The 12,594-nt window shown below is 34.7% G+C and overlaps 3 protein-coding genes across 3 annotated transcripts; 1 reads left to right on the top strand and 2 right to left on the bottom strand.

Annotated features, from left to right (window-relative positions):
• Nucleotides 1-645: 645 nt before the first annotated feature.
• On the bottom strand, nucleotides 646-3,561 carry LOC111004297. The gene is made up of 5 exons (XM_022275282.2): nucleotides 3,278-3,561; nucleotides 2,858-3,029; nucleotides 2,082-2,299; nucleotides 1,181-1,311; nucleotides 646-869 (listed from the first exon to the last, which is right to left on the bottom strand). Exons 1-5 carry the CDS (start codon nucleotides 3,410-3,412, stop codon nucleotides 680-682), a joined length of 846 nt encoding a protein of 281 aa, XP_022130974.2. The 5' UTR covers nucleotides 3,413-3,561; the 3' UTR covers nucleotides 646-679.
• Nucleotides 3,562-4,082: 521 nt separating this feature from the next.
• LOC111004286 lies at nucleotides 4,083-6,653 on the top strand. Its single transcript, XM_022275261.2, has 5 exons — nucleotides 4,083-4,295; nucleotides 4,694-4,865; nucleotides 5,317-5,537; nucleotides 6,116-6,246; nucleotides 6,450-6,653. Exons 1-5 carry the CDS (start codon nucleotides 4,164-4,166, stop codon nucleotides 6,628-6,630), a joined length of 837 nt encoding a protein of 278 aa, XP_022130953.2. The 5' UTR covers nucleotides 4,083-4,163; the 3' UTR covers nucleotides 6,631-6,653.
• A 543-nt stretch (nucleotides 6,654-7,196) lies between these two features.
• LOC111004300 lies at nucleotides 7,197-11,745 on the bottom strand. The gene is made up of 4 exons (XM_022275286.2): nucleotides 11,048-11,745; nucleotides 10,446-10,665; nucleotides 9,031-9,223; nucleotides 7,197-8,695 (listed from the first exon to the last, which is right to left on the bottom strand). The coding sequence occupies exons 1-4, from the start codon at nucleotides 11,648-11,650 to the stop codon at nucleotides 8,554-8,556; spliced, it is 1,158 nt and encodes a 385-aa protein (XP_022130978.2). The 5' UTR covers nucleotides 11,651-11,745; the 3' UTR covers nucleotides 7,197-8,553.
• Between the last annotated feature and the right edge of the window lie 849 nt (nucleotides 11,746-12,594).

Below are 12,594 nucleotides of genomic sequence, written 5' to 3' on the forward strand. Positions count from 1 at the left end.
TGTTTCCCAACCAGCGTTGACTTTAATTCTTGCAACTAAGCAAACCGCTCTCTAAAGTATGCAATAATTTAATAAAATCTTACCTTAAATTAAGCTGTTTTGGTTATTGTAAAAAAAATAATTTCTCCAAAAACTTTAAGCACTAAGTTTGTGTATGGTGGTCTTAACTTTAGATTTGCTTCGTAAAAAAGTAATTTAATAGCCAACTTCAAATACCTGTTTTGTTCCAAATAACGGGTAACGTAATAAAGGGTAACTAACATGCCTCGAGAAGTGCCTGGATATATACTTAACCGATTTTGATGAAATTTGAAATGTTCCCTAAGTTGGGATACACCTGATTTAAACACCATTCTTGAAATTGGGAAAACTAAAACAGTTGCCTTACACGGCACGAACTTATAAATCAAGTATTAGTAGTATGTGAAACAACACGAGAAAGTCTTCTGTTGACAGATGGAGCCTACCACGTATTCGGGTAGTAATACACAAATACTTTTCAAATGATCTAATCGTGCTTTCGTGTAGTTAGTGATTAAGTTAATTAAAACATAGGATATTGTCAAATATCGTTCGCTTTAAAAGCCTGTAATTTAGGTAAACATATCTATAGACGATTAAAATAAAAAAAACTTCCATAAATTTTTAATACAGCCGTCAACCAGCAATCGACAATATATTATGACTTTCGTAATGGAAATGCGGTGTAGACAGTGATTTGATTACGTCGCACATCGTTTGAGCTGGCCTGTCCCGTCTTCCCTTCATTCAGAGTTTCTCTTGGAATAAACTCCTTGATAGCATTTGGGTGAACTTCATAGGAAAACTCCCACTCTTTTTGTAATTTGAGATCCTGAAGGCTTTTCTCTCTTTAACAAAAAAAATAGTATTTATTTCAATAGAAGGTATGTACTTAATTGCATGGGGTTCACTTAATATTAAAAACCACTTTTAGAAACGCCTAATACTATGATAATATAGGTAAATATTGTATATAATATATAACTCTTTAATGGATTGTAAGCAAAAATCTTATTTTAGTTCATAGTGGCTTTTTGGAGTTTTTTCCGTTTTAAAAGAAACGGTCAAAAAAAATCCGGTTTTGGTTTTAAAGAAAAAAATAACATGAAAATAATGATAATTGTACCTAACCATCCAACATAAACGAGTATATATTTACATTGATTCATTGGTAACGTCGAATCGCATCACGGGAAAGCCTGTATCGCGTCCCCGCTGAAGGGCGTTTTTTGCCAGCAGTCGAGCTAATTCTGAAGCTTTCGGTGAGTCCGGGGGTACTATTACTACAACCTGGGAGATAAAAAGGCCAATAAACTATGTATAATTATTCAAATTTTGTAACGAGAATTGTAAACACTGAATGAGCACCGATTCTTTTGTTGTTGTTTGTTCTTTTGAATTGTTATACCTATGTATAATTTAGTTATTTTTCATAGTTTTTCGATTTGCAAAATCCAAGATTCTATTTGTATAGAAATAAAACTTTAAACATTAGTAGCTTTGATGCATCGTTAAGCTTAACATGCTTGTTATGAAACATGAACAATAAAACGTTTATTTCATTGATGCAGAAATTTATGCTTTTCTTTTCTTTTCTTTATGATAAAGATGCTATTTACACAATATTAACAAATATATATTAATATGGAAAATAAGATGAATCGCTGGACATACCTACTCACCAGAAAGAAGACAGACGGAGTATGCCGAAAGAAAAATCCGGCGTAAAAAAACTCTCGGTACTTTTACAATAGCAAATCATCATACAAAATAACTATGTCAAACAACACTTAGTTTTAAAACCAATATCGTAAATTAATTAGAAGTAGCCTATATAGTCTCAGTCCTTTATCAACCAGATAATCGTTAACTTTATAGTAAGCCTTTACACTCAGCTTTTCTTTAAGATATTTCCTAAATTGATTATAAGGCAGAGATAAGAGATCCTCTGGGATTTTATTAAAGAAAAGTATATTTTTTTCCAAAAAAAGAATTACTAACATTCATTGTGTGGGCAATGCCTCCTAATTGACTAAACTATATATAGCAGTTGTTCAGACCTGCATAACTGTATGCACTTGATATTTGTCGTGAAGGGCGGGTGCGCTAAGGCAATGTGCAGCGAAGAGTACTAAGCGGCGCGAGCGGGTACAGCGTACACAGTGAGCCCACGCCTTAAGGAGATTTGCGTCCCAGGGGCTTACGGCTGCGCTCAAAGCTACTCCTCTCACCTGACCCCACCGCTTTGACTCCTGCTGCTCTGCTATCATCGAGTGACCTGAAACGGCGATGTTGATGTTGATTGAAAACAAATGAGGTAGAAATAGGTCGTCACGAATTAAGTTTGGTGGCGGTTTTTTGTATCAATGTTTAGATATATAAACAGTTTGTTTGAAGCAGTAACAAGTGATTTTAAATTAAAATATGAGCTTAAACTAACTTAAAATTAAGGTAAGTAGGGTTGCGAAGCAAACAAAAACTAATTTGTCTTACCTAAGGGTTCTATAATCCAAATTACACGTTTTATGTTATTGGACATTATCAGATATCGGAAACGTGAATGTTAAATACAATTTATGAGCGTGGTAACAACTTGAGGGCTGATATTAGTTTCAAGTCTACGATGACGTTAACGTTACTAATTATTTACTAACATATACATAATATGTATCTTAACTAATGTTACGTTACATAACTCACGAAAGCTCTTCGTATTTCGTGGTGAAGTTCTCCTAATTTTGTAGGACATATATACCCTGTATATCATCCAAGATATCTAATAATTCAGATTAATGGTATTAAATTACCGTGTGGGCGGGTGTACCCCATTGCTTACCCTGAGCCAGAGTTCTTGTGACCAAGTCATCAAGAACGACATTCTGTGAATGATGTGTTGCAACACCTGGCCAGGCGGCAGCTGCGTGTTCCTTCACAAATCGTAAAACCCTCGGAGTATCAGCTGGTCTGGCGCGACGCACACGTAAACGTTCCTCTTTTAAAGTCCCCACCTAATCAGATCGAACTAAAGTGGTTAGCTGCAAATAGTCAGCCACAAGTTAAACATTTTTCTACGAAATTTTGTCTCATAGCAAATATTTCTCAACGCATAATAATTGGGTTGGGTATAATTTGTGGGAATGTGGTGGTATACAGGCAAAGACAAAATACCCATCAGGCCCCATCTACACAAGGGTCTAGCTATATAAAAAAAATATTTTGGCAACCTATAAAAGTTTACGTTTTAAACGAAGCTTACAGCACGCTTAGTAGAAGATGGAATTTCAGGGTTGTCAGCGTAACTTCTTGAAGCAACTACCGAAGGTCTGTAGCAAGCTGCCGTTCTGACCATCACCTTTGGAGAAAGCCACTTCATCAGTTTGTATATTGACATGTCTCAGAAAATAGAGGTTTACTGTTTAAAATGGTTCGTTTTCACCGGTGTATCATTTTGGTTATTGCTAGTTCCTTTTATTTTTACAAAAAATTTAATATTATTCATAAATAAAAATATACTATGGTCGCATATTGACGGTTGCTGTGACGGCTGTGCAATTTACTTTTTTGTGATTTGACGTCATTGTAGTAAAAAGGTTCTGCATATAAATAAAGTTATTGATAATTGAATTTCTTCGTTCGGTCTTTTTTCTATACCAGGAGCTTTTATTGCGAGCCTTTTGACAGCCTACAGCTGAGATGCATCGCTAATTCATACCATGGCGTCGAAAAAACCAGTCAGTTTATATTTTCACGTGACCTTATCGATATCCAGATTTCGTTTATTAAATTTGAATGAAAACTCGTACAATGACCTCGGGACTGAATTAAAATTTGACAGTTTTTCCGTTTCATTTCTGAACAAGTTAGTTAGTCACTAGTACATTATGTTGTCGTTGTCGTTTATTTAATATTCTAGATGTAAAAGTGTTTGATATAAAATTATATTATTAAAATACATTTTAAAATGTATATGTAAAAACCTTTTCTGTCTCTGTTGTATTTCTATCAAACCATAAACTATGTTTTTATAAAATGTCATTCTAATATGTCATTCGTCATAATATTCTAGCAGAAAAAATGCCTCATTAATTTCAATTTATATAAAAAATACAAAAAAATGTTAATACGGAAATGAAATAGACAAAATGAATTTCTTCAGGTTGCTTAACAATAACGTTTTGCGAATGATCCCACGCCAGGTGTGCAATTTGGAATTCAAGAGATTCAGGAAACCGTCGCCATGCGATGTTTGTCTATACACCCCAGAGAAGAGACCAGTTTAGTATTACTATCTTTTAATACCAAAATTATAAATCTTATATCGATTTCAATGGTTGATAAATCAGATATAAATTGGCCGCCGTTGGTACTCCTTAAACTACTACTACTACTCAGAGACGATACTACTCAGAGACATAACTATGTCTAGTTATGTCTCTGAGTTATGAAAGAGCGTAAAAATTCTTCAACTTTTCATGTTGATGCACATCAGCGGTTAATGATTGAATTTAAAGAAAGCTACAGCCAACTGTTGTTCCTGATGAATTTGTTGTTGTACAGTAGGTACTCTTATTTCGGGTAATAAGTTAAGAAACGATGAAACTGACCACCTGAAACCTGGTAAAATTTAAAATTAAGAGAGTATCCTAATAGTAGAACTTTGTATTTGTTTTAGTGCTTTGACATCCGCAATGTATCAATCGAACAAGGAACCAACAAACATGGCAAATTGATACGTTCCTTCCTTTGTAGCCACTATTGGCCACGCGAGCCAAGTGTTGTGGGACTCTGGATGTGTCACAACTGTAGCTATCTTGATGTCCTTACTGATAAATATTCACTCTCTGGTAAGTTATAGTTTAAAAGAATTCATCCGATTTATACAACTGGTACAGTACTTAAGTAGGGGTCATGATTTTGGGTGTAATCTGTGTTAAAATTATGGCATAATTTTTTAATTACATTTAGGGCCTGTTTCACAATATATGGATAAAGTACCAAATAGCTATTCAACACATAAATTATTCAAAAGAGAAAAGTTCCGAATAAGATACTTGGCATTTCATAACGAATAGCGCTATCTGACAGTCGTGAAACGTAAAAATACTGTTTATGCTACCTAATGCCTATACCTACCTACCTAATACCTATGCTAATACGTAATAAATAGCTTATTTGGAACTTATCCGGACATTGTGAAACAGTCCCTTTAACTATTTCTATATCTTTATAATATATTATCTAAGTATTACCCTTTAATTACTTCCGATAAGACTTTTATTTAAAATCTTTCCTCAGGTGATCGTTTTATAGCATACGAGTACATACCACGTACAAATGAACGAAAGATGGTTGGTGTATGTGTTGCCAATAGGGTCTACCCGTGGGCCATAGATGAGTTGGAAGAATGGGCGCACTCTACGAGTCCGCGTCCGGAAAGGAACCGGATGTACTTCATAGCACACTGTCTGCGGAGTCCCAATCTGTTTAAGAAGTACGATGTGCCGTACTTGTATGATGTAAGTGCATGACTTGTATACTCCTTTCAGTTTTTGAAGTTATGAGAGTTCTTTTTATTCAATTCGAATTATAAATATTTTTGATTTTTATTTTATTTACACCAGGTTATTAATAGTATCCGATTATTGGGGAGTTATTTTTTAAATTTTTCTTAAAAATCTCTTAGAAGATTATTTCACTATTGTGGCGTACCTATGCCTTATATCCATATTAATAATTATGTTAGTATAAATTCTCATGCATTGTATTTGAGCTGGGAGTATTAAATGTATCTTCGAACTGTGAACATCGTTCTTATTTAGTCCCGTCCTTACATGGCGATCCTGCCATTTAAGGTTCGGTTTCAAGTTCAAGTCGGTTTAAGTCGCAGCAGTTTAGAATGGGAAAGGTACACTATTTTCCGTAAATATCTTATACATAAATTGAAACCTTTGACTTAAATTATTTATAAAAATCTTCACACATGACATTCTGAAAACTTAAATATAAATTTATTATATAGGATCTAAAATAATCGTAAGAATCAGGTTAAATTTAACTTGGGGGTTATAAGAGAAATCAAAAGAGAATAATGCAGGTGGAAGTACTAGCGACATCTTCGGAGGTGGCAGCACAAGGCGTGGGGTCTTTACTCTTACGGAGGGTTTTGCAGTACGCTGAGGAGATGCGGTTGCCGCTCGTGCACGTTATCGCTGTCAGCCACTATACGTACGTATAATGTAACGTAACTGTACGCGCTTTTTAATGGTTGGTAACCATGGCAACAAACATGTATGATGACGATTTGAAACGTGCGTTTAGGTCCAATGAAAAATATATTTTAACAAGCAAAAATATCATCAACAATTTAGGTGTTATGTATAGAATTTTTGGCCTAGTGAACATAACCTGTATGTGTTACAATTTTACAGAGCCAAAATGTGTGAGAAGTGTGGAATGAAGCTGGAGTGGTCGATGGACTATAGCGAGTTCATCGATGATGCCGGTCAAAGAGTCTTCTTCCCGCGACGGCCACACCACAAAGTATCTGTGTTCACCATGTATTTTGACCCAAAGAAAGGTGCACCTGTACCCTGCTTACCCCCCTTTTAGTACCACTGTTGAAAATAAATTTTTTGAGGCTAATTTTTCTTTTATTTACATGAAATGTTTGATATCACATCCTAAACGCACTTTATTTCTGCGTATGTTAATAGTTCTATATTCGAGATCTAGACCCATTAACATATGAACGAATTTGTAAGCCTCAGATCTGCAGTTAGAAATAAGCGCTTAATATAGGAGCTAAAAATATGGCTTGATTTGACATATTATGTGGAATCGTACTTTTAAGGAGTAAGAAATTTGCTTATCGTATAGTGACTGAAACTGAAATGCTATATGTACATAATATAGTAAAGTTTATTGCAAGTTCTTCTCGTCAGTTCCACGCCCACGTTAAATTTCTATTTTAACGGGGGTATATAGCATTTGATATGTATTTGTTTATTGACGATTATAAGTGTATGCTGTGTTACCTAAATTATTATTTTTTTTGAATTAAACAGGAAAGCCAACGTTGTCCACGACTCTAGACTATTCAATAATATCTAGATTCGCGATTTTTTTTAAAGTAAGCGTATTTAGTTTGCCTTGATAGAGGATAAATAAAAAACAAATAAATAGGAACGTTTTTATGACAATATCAAAAATATAAAACCCGTTATCTAATCTATTATCTAATAATACTTACAAATGTTGGTGGCTTTACTCGTTGAAACCTTTAACTTGCGATGCGAGTACAGCCGCCATTATGCTTGTGTGACCAATACAATAAGTACTTACTTAGACAATTTTTAATTAGATTAGGAAATACGGCTGTATTTTACATTTCAATACAGCACGTTTCAGGGGACTGAACACTAGGCGTAATAGCGAGAGAAGTACAGTAGAGAAAGGAATTTTGTCACTTAATTGTGAAGGAGACACTGCCAACCAATTGTAATCAACCGACGCAACGTTTTGCTCCAAATAAATTATTGTAGAAATTGTTGAAGGCATACGCGCGGTACTACTATCAAGGCTAGGTATTTTTCTATTCATCTGATTATTAAGTGTGTGTAGAATGACTATAATAGACTCCACTTTATCAGGTTCCGTTAAGACATTGCTTTTCCTAATGCGTTGAAGCCCTTCAAGATTTTTGCTTAGTGCGTCTAACACATTTCAGTTACATTCGTTTAAGCATGGTCACGGTAGATAAAAAATTATTCTCGAACCGTCTGCGATAACTTGGTCCAATCCAGAACAATTATACTTCGTTTGAATCTGGGAGTTGAACGCCATACAAATAACGTTTCGATAGTGGAAAACTTTGACAATGATATTATTATCATTGTCAAAGTTAATATTTTATATATTGCCGAACAACAATATATGTATTTTGCTTACTGTTTAGTAACTGAAATCACGGCTTAGTGATATAAACTTATATATTTTTATGATAGGGGTTCATTGTCCGTTTGCCGCCAATTACTAGTTACCGTTAATAACCATTTTACAAATAACTTTAGTTTACAATTGAAGTTATAGAAACATTACAACAATTAGTATTCAGACAATAAAGTAAACACGTTTTTATGCTTAAAGCTATGTTTATCATCCGAAAGGGATTATAAACATAGCTGTAAGCATGCAAGCTGTATTTCAATAATGATTTTTGCTTGTATTAAATGGTAACCTACTGACAAATCAATAACGGAAATATAAAACCGATTATGACATCCTTAGAAACATTACCCATCGCAACGCAATAATAAGATTGCTTAATTCTATTTAATATTGTCGATAGAAGCAGGTTTCTAAAGGACCACTCTGTAGATGCAATAATGATTTCATTGGATATATAGGTATAACTAGGCAAACGTCATCGTAAGACAAAACATTACAATTACAGTCACAAAAACTGAATGAACGAATTAGAAGCGCATTTTTAGTACAGGGTACAAATCACTTAATACTAGTTTTTATATTATCTTAGTCTTTCTTAGCATACGCCCAATGAGAGCCACCTTCTTTGCCTCCCTTCTTGCCGTGCTGCGAGTGATGTGAATGATGTTCATCATGTCCAGATTTGCCCTTGTGGCCCCGATGGTCAGCATCCACATGTCCCTTTTTGCTGTTGGCAAAAAATTGCATTTTAGGTCCCTGTACCAAGTATTACCCGAGCTTAAACTTTCTCAACCCATTATTTAATATAGCACTAACCGATAAGTATACATAATAGTTTTGATAGTTTCATTTTTGGTGCAACTACAAAACTATAAAAAAAAAATTAAAAACTTCCAATTCCAAAGAATCCTTTTGATATTTTTTTTGTATAATTATACAAAAAAATATCTTTAAAAACAAGTATGGCATTTCGCGACGGCGATAAACCCGTAATATTTAATAATTGAATGACGCGTGAACAAATAGACCCTTTCCCAGGTAGCAGGAACAAAAAATGCCTACCTGTATCCATTTTTGCCTTTCTCCACAAAATCGTGGCCTGCGTTTACGTGGTGGGCTTTTTTCTTTCCACTTTCGTTGGTTGCGTGTCGTGCGTTGAATTTACCATACCGATGATGTTCACCTCCCTTGTGGAAGTCGTCGTAGAATTTATGCTCCTTGTGGAATTCGTCCTTATGATATTTGTTATGGAAGCCTGTAAAAATATTTTGCGTTTTTCTGTTAAAATCTTTAGGGCACTGTTTGTTTAGTAGCTCGGTGCCCTACTAGTAGGCAAACTGGCGTTTTTTCTATGTGTATAATAATTTATCATTTGGCAAAGTGAAACATTTTGACAAAAACAGTCTGATCTAGTTCTAAAACTCAAAAATCGAGGGACTATGTTAGGGACTTTAGTAACCTGAGGCCAGGGGTCTCCAATTTCCTATATATTATTTATTTGAATATGTTCTGTGATTTGGTTAGGAATAGCTTGGTCATATAAAAGAAGGCTTCACACTTTTGCTACTAATATCTGTACTGTCAATAATAATATCTGTGATTTAAACAGATGTAGTAAGTAAACAGATCGCTAGCAATTGTCCAAAATTTGTGCCATAAACAATTGTGATAAATAAACTTTTTGGACTGCTTATATGGAGCGCATCTTTATATAAAGTTTTAGTTAATTTACATAGAAATCAATAAAAAATAGATTTTCAGATTCAGTTATTAACGCTAATTGCTATTACTCAAGTAGTTCTTGTGCGTGCGACCTATATATTTCAATCTGAAAGCTATATCTGCTTCTAATAATAAGTATGCTATATAATTGAATTCAGGTATTAGAGTTGGACTAAATTGTAGTAAGTTTAGCTCTAGATCACGTCTGTTTTACGTGTCTACGTAATCACGTCTATTTCAGAACAGATCTTACAATAACGTTTTGAAATCAATCACGAATTTCACATTCAATTAATATTGCATATTAGTGCATGAGTATTGCAACCATTATAGCACGGCGCTTTTGTTAGATTTGCGGTCAAAGTGAAAGTGTAACAGGTGTTACATAATGTTATTTTGTTCCCAACTGATTGACCTCTTGGGACGAACTATTGTTTCGCGGACTTTTAGAATTAGTGACGTAAGTTATGGTTAATTGATTTGGTATGAAAGTTTGAGGGGAAATCTATTTTTTGTGAACATTATTTGGTTTAAATAGACCAATTGCCGATAAGTTTATATGTTTTGATTACATAACATTAAGCGGTAAACATGTTGTTGGTAATTGGTACATTTTTTTTGGAGGAAAACAATGAACTAATATTTATTAACCCTTAGTCTTCATAAACGGTTATTTTTGCTTATTATATACATAGAGGCAGTGAATGTTAATAAAGTTAGGTATGACGGTATGTTTAAAAAATTAAAAGAGATACCCTTAGTTTTGTGTCCTTTTTTGTGTCCCTTTTTCTCGTCGAAGTGTGCCCCTCTTTGCCCAAAAGCCTCCTCTTGATGACTCCCCTTATGTCCAGCATGGTCATGGTGCTTTTTCTTTTTACCAGCTGCTTCCTCATATTCTTTCCGATGGTGCTCGTCAGTTTTGTGTCCTTTGCCACCTTTGTCTACGTAGTGGTCTGTTTTGGAACCTTTGACAACCTGTAAGTTATTTGAAATTTGAAATATAACGTAGTTTTTTCAATTAATATTTTATTAAAGTCTATTATTATAATATTATTATTGCAGTGAATTAAAATATTACATAAGTCTTATTAAGCGTATATTTTGTGTCATTAAAGGCACTTATCTTGTAACTCATATGCCTCGGGGATAGTTGAGAAGTTAATTATAACTTAGCCAAGACATGTATTTATGAAATGAAATAGACAAAAAGACAACAAGTGCTAATGACATCTAATTTGTAAAACACTATTTATAGAAATTGGTTCGAAGCATATTTGTATCTGTATCACATATTAGTGTTTCAGGCCCTTTAAGATTTATATGAATATGTACCTATATAATAAATATGTGTATATACCTTGCCTCCTTGTGCATCGAAGTGACTGGCTTCTTGCGCATGACCCAATCCTTGTTTATGGGCCGAGGCATGGGGATTGTGCTTTATTACAATGTGACCAGCTGCTGGGGCCAAGTCCTCCTTCTGTTCATAGAACAATACGCCTGCTGGCGGTTCATTGCTGAACTGTATTGGTCTGGTGTTAGCTACGGGAGATAGATTTACGGGTGCTGCAACAACTTCTATGGGATCTGGACTAACTCCAAACGTGAGAGGTCCCGGGTTTACTTGCGTATTTAAATGGCGAGCGATCCGTGTATTTGCGGGTAAATATCTGTGGTAGTGTTCAGCACTAGCCGCTAACATTTCCTGATAAGATGGAGCTGGGTAGGACCCTTCATCAAACGGTTCATAGACTTCATATTGATGAATGGGCACCGGAGCTCGCTTGGACCTCTCGTGTCCTCGCTTTACTCGAATATGTTCCTCATATGGACCTTCGACGTCACGCTTGTCGATGTGATAATCGTTATAATCTTCTACGTCTTCTTCTTCTACCCAAGGTTCGGAATCTGCCAACGCCAAGGAAAGTAACGAGATCGCGAAAATGCAGATTGCCCGCATTTTCGTAGGCCTTTCACTAGAATGTCTCGAGAGCGGGTGACACGTCTTTATAGCTCGGGCAGGGTAAACATACTGTGTACACTTGACGGTTGGCAGCGGTCGGCGCACGCGCAGGTTAACTCGCTATCGGAACTATGAAGTGTAGAAAGCGTCTAAGCCGATGCAAATTGGTTTTGTTTACGCGGTTAACCGAATTTAATAAACAATGACCGTGAATTGTTAGGCGTAAGATTTACAAATCTCGCTGCTTATTTAATTAAATCCACCGCCTTCATTTCAATTTCGGTTGATTTCTATTTAATTTCGATGATATTTTTATTGCAAAAAGTTCCGTAACATGGCTCAAAGCCTTGGCCGATATTTTTGATTGTCCAATATTAAATACTTATTTTGTTTCATGTACTCAACGTTCAAAAATCGGAAACGATAGATAGCTGATTGTTAATTCAATTTATATTATTATATTTAACTATATTTTTATCATTACATTGATAAAAATATAGTCACATTTTAATTAGTCCCGGTTAGATTTAGTATTTATATATTTATATTTTAAGAATTAATTTAAACTGTATTTTACTACGTTTAACCCAGATATGCGATTCAAACATGGAAAAGTAATACTGCCGTATATATTGTAGTAGGTAAATGTGTTATATACCAAGAACCTAAAATAAGACTTAATTATTAAAGCGATATCAGTTCTCTTATCATCTAAGTGCTCATTGAGAGTATTCCAATTCTTAAATTCTCTCTCTCGAATTGACCAATGAAAAGGCGATACTCTTGGATAAATAGTAATTACATACTGAGAGGGATTATTACATTACACAGAAATGTACTTACATAATGGCATTATCACTGTCGACTAATTGCCAGTTAAAACTTATCCAACTACAATCTGTGGCAGTATTATAAATTTTGAGTAATTTGCGCGACTTTCT

This window comes from Pieris rapae, chromosome 18 (genome assembly GCF_905147795.1).
Source record: "Pieris rapae chromosome 18, ilPieRapa1.1, whole genome shotgun sequence".
Classification (NCBI taxonomy): domain Eukaryota; kingdom Metazoa; phylum Arthropoda; class Insecta; order Lepidoptera; family Pieridae; genus Pieris; species Pieris rapae.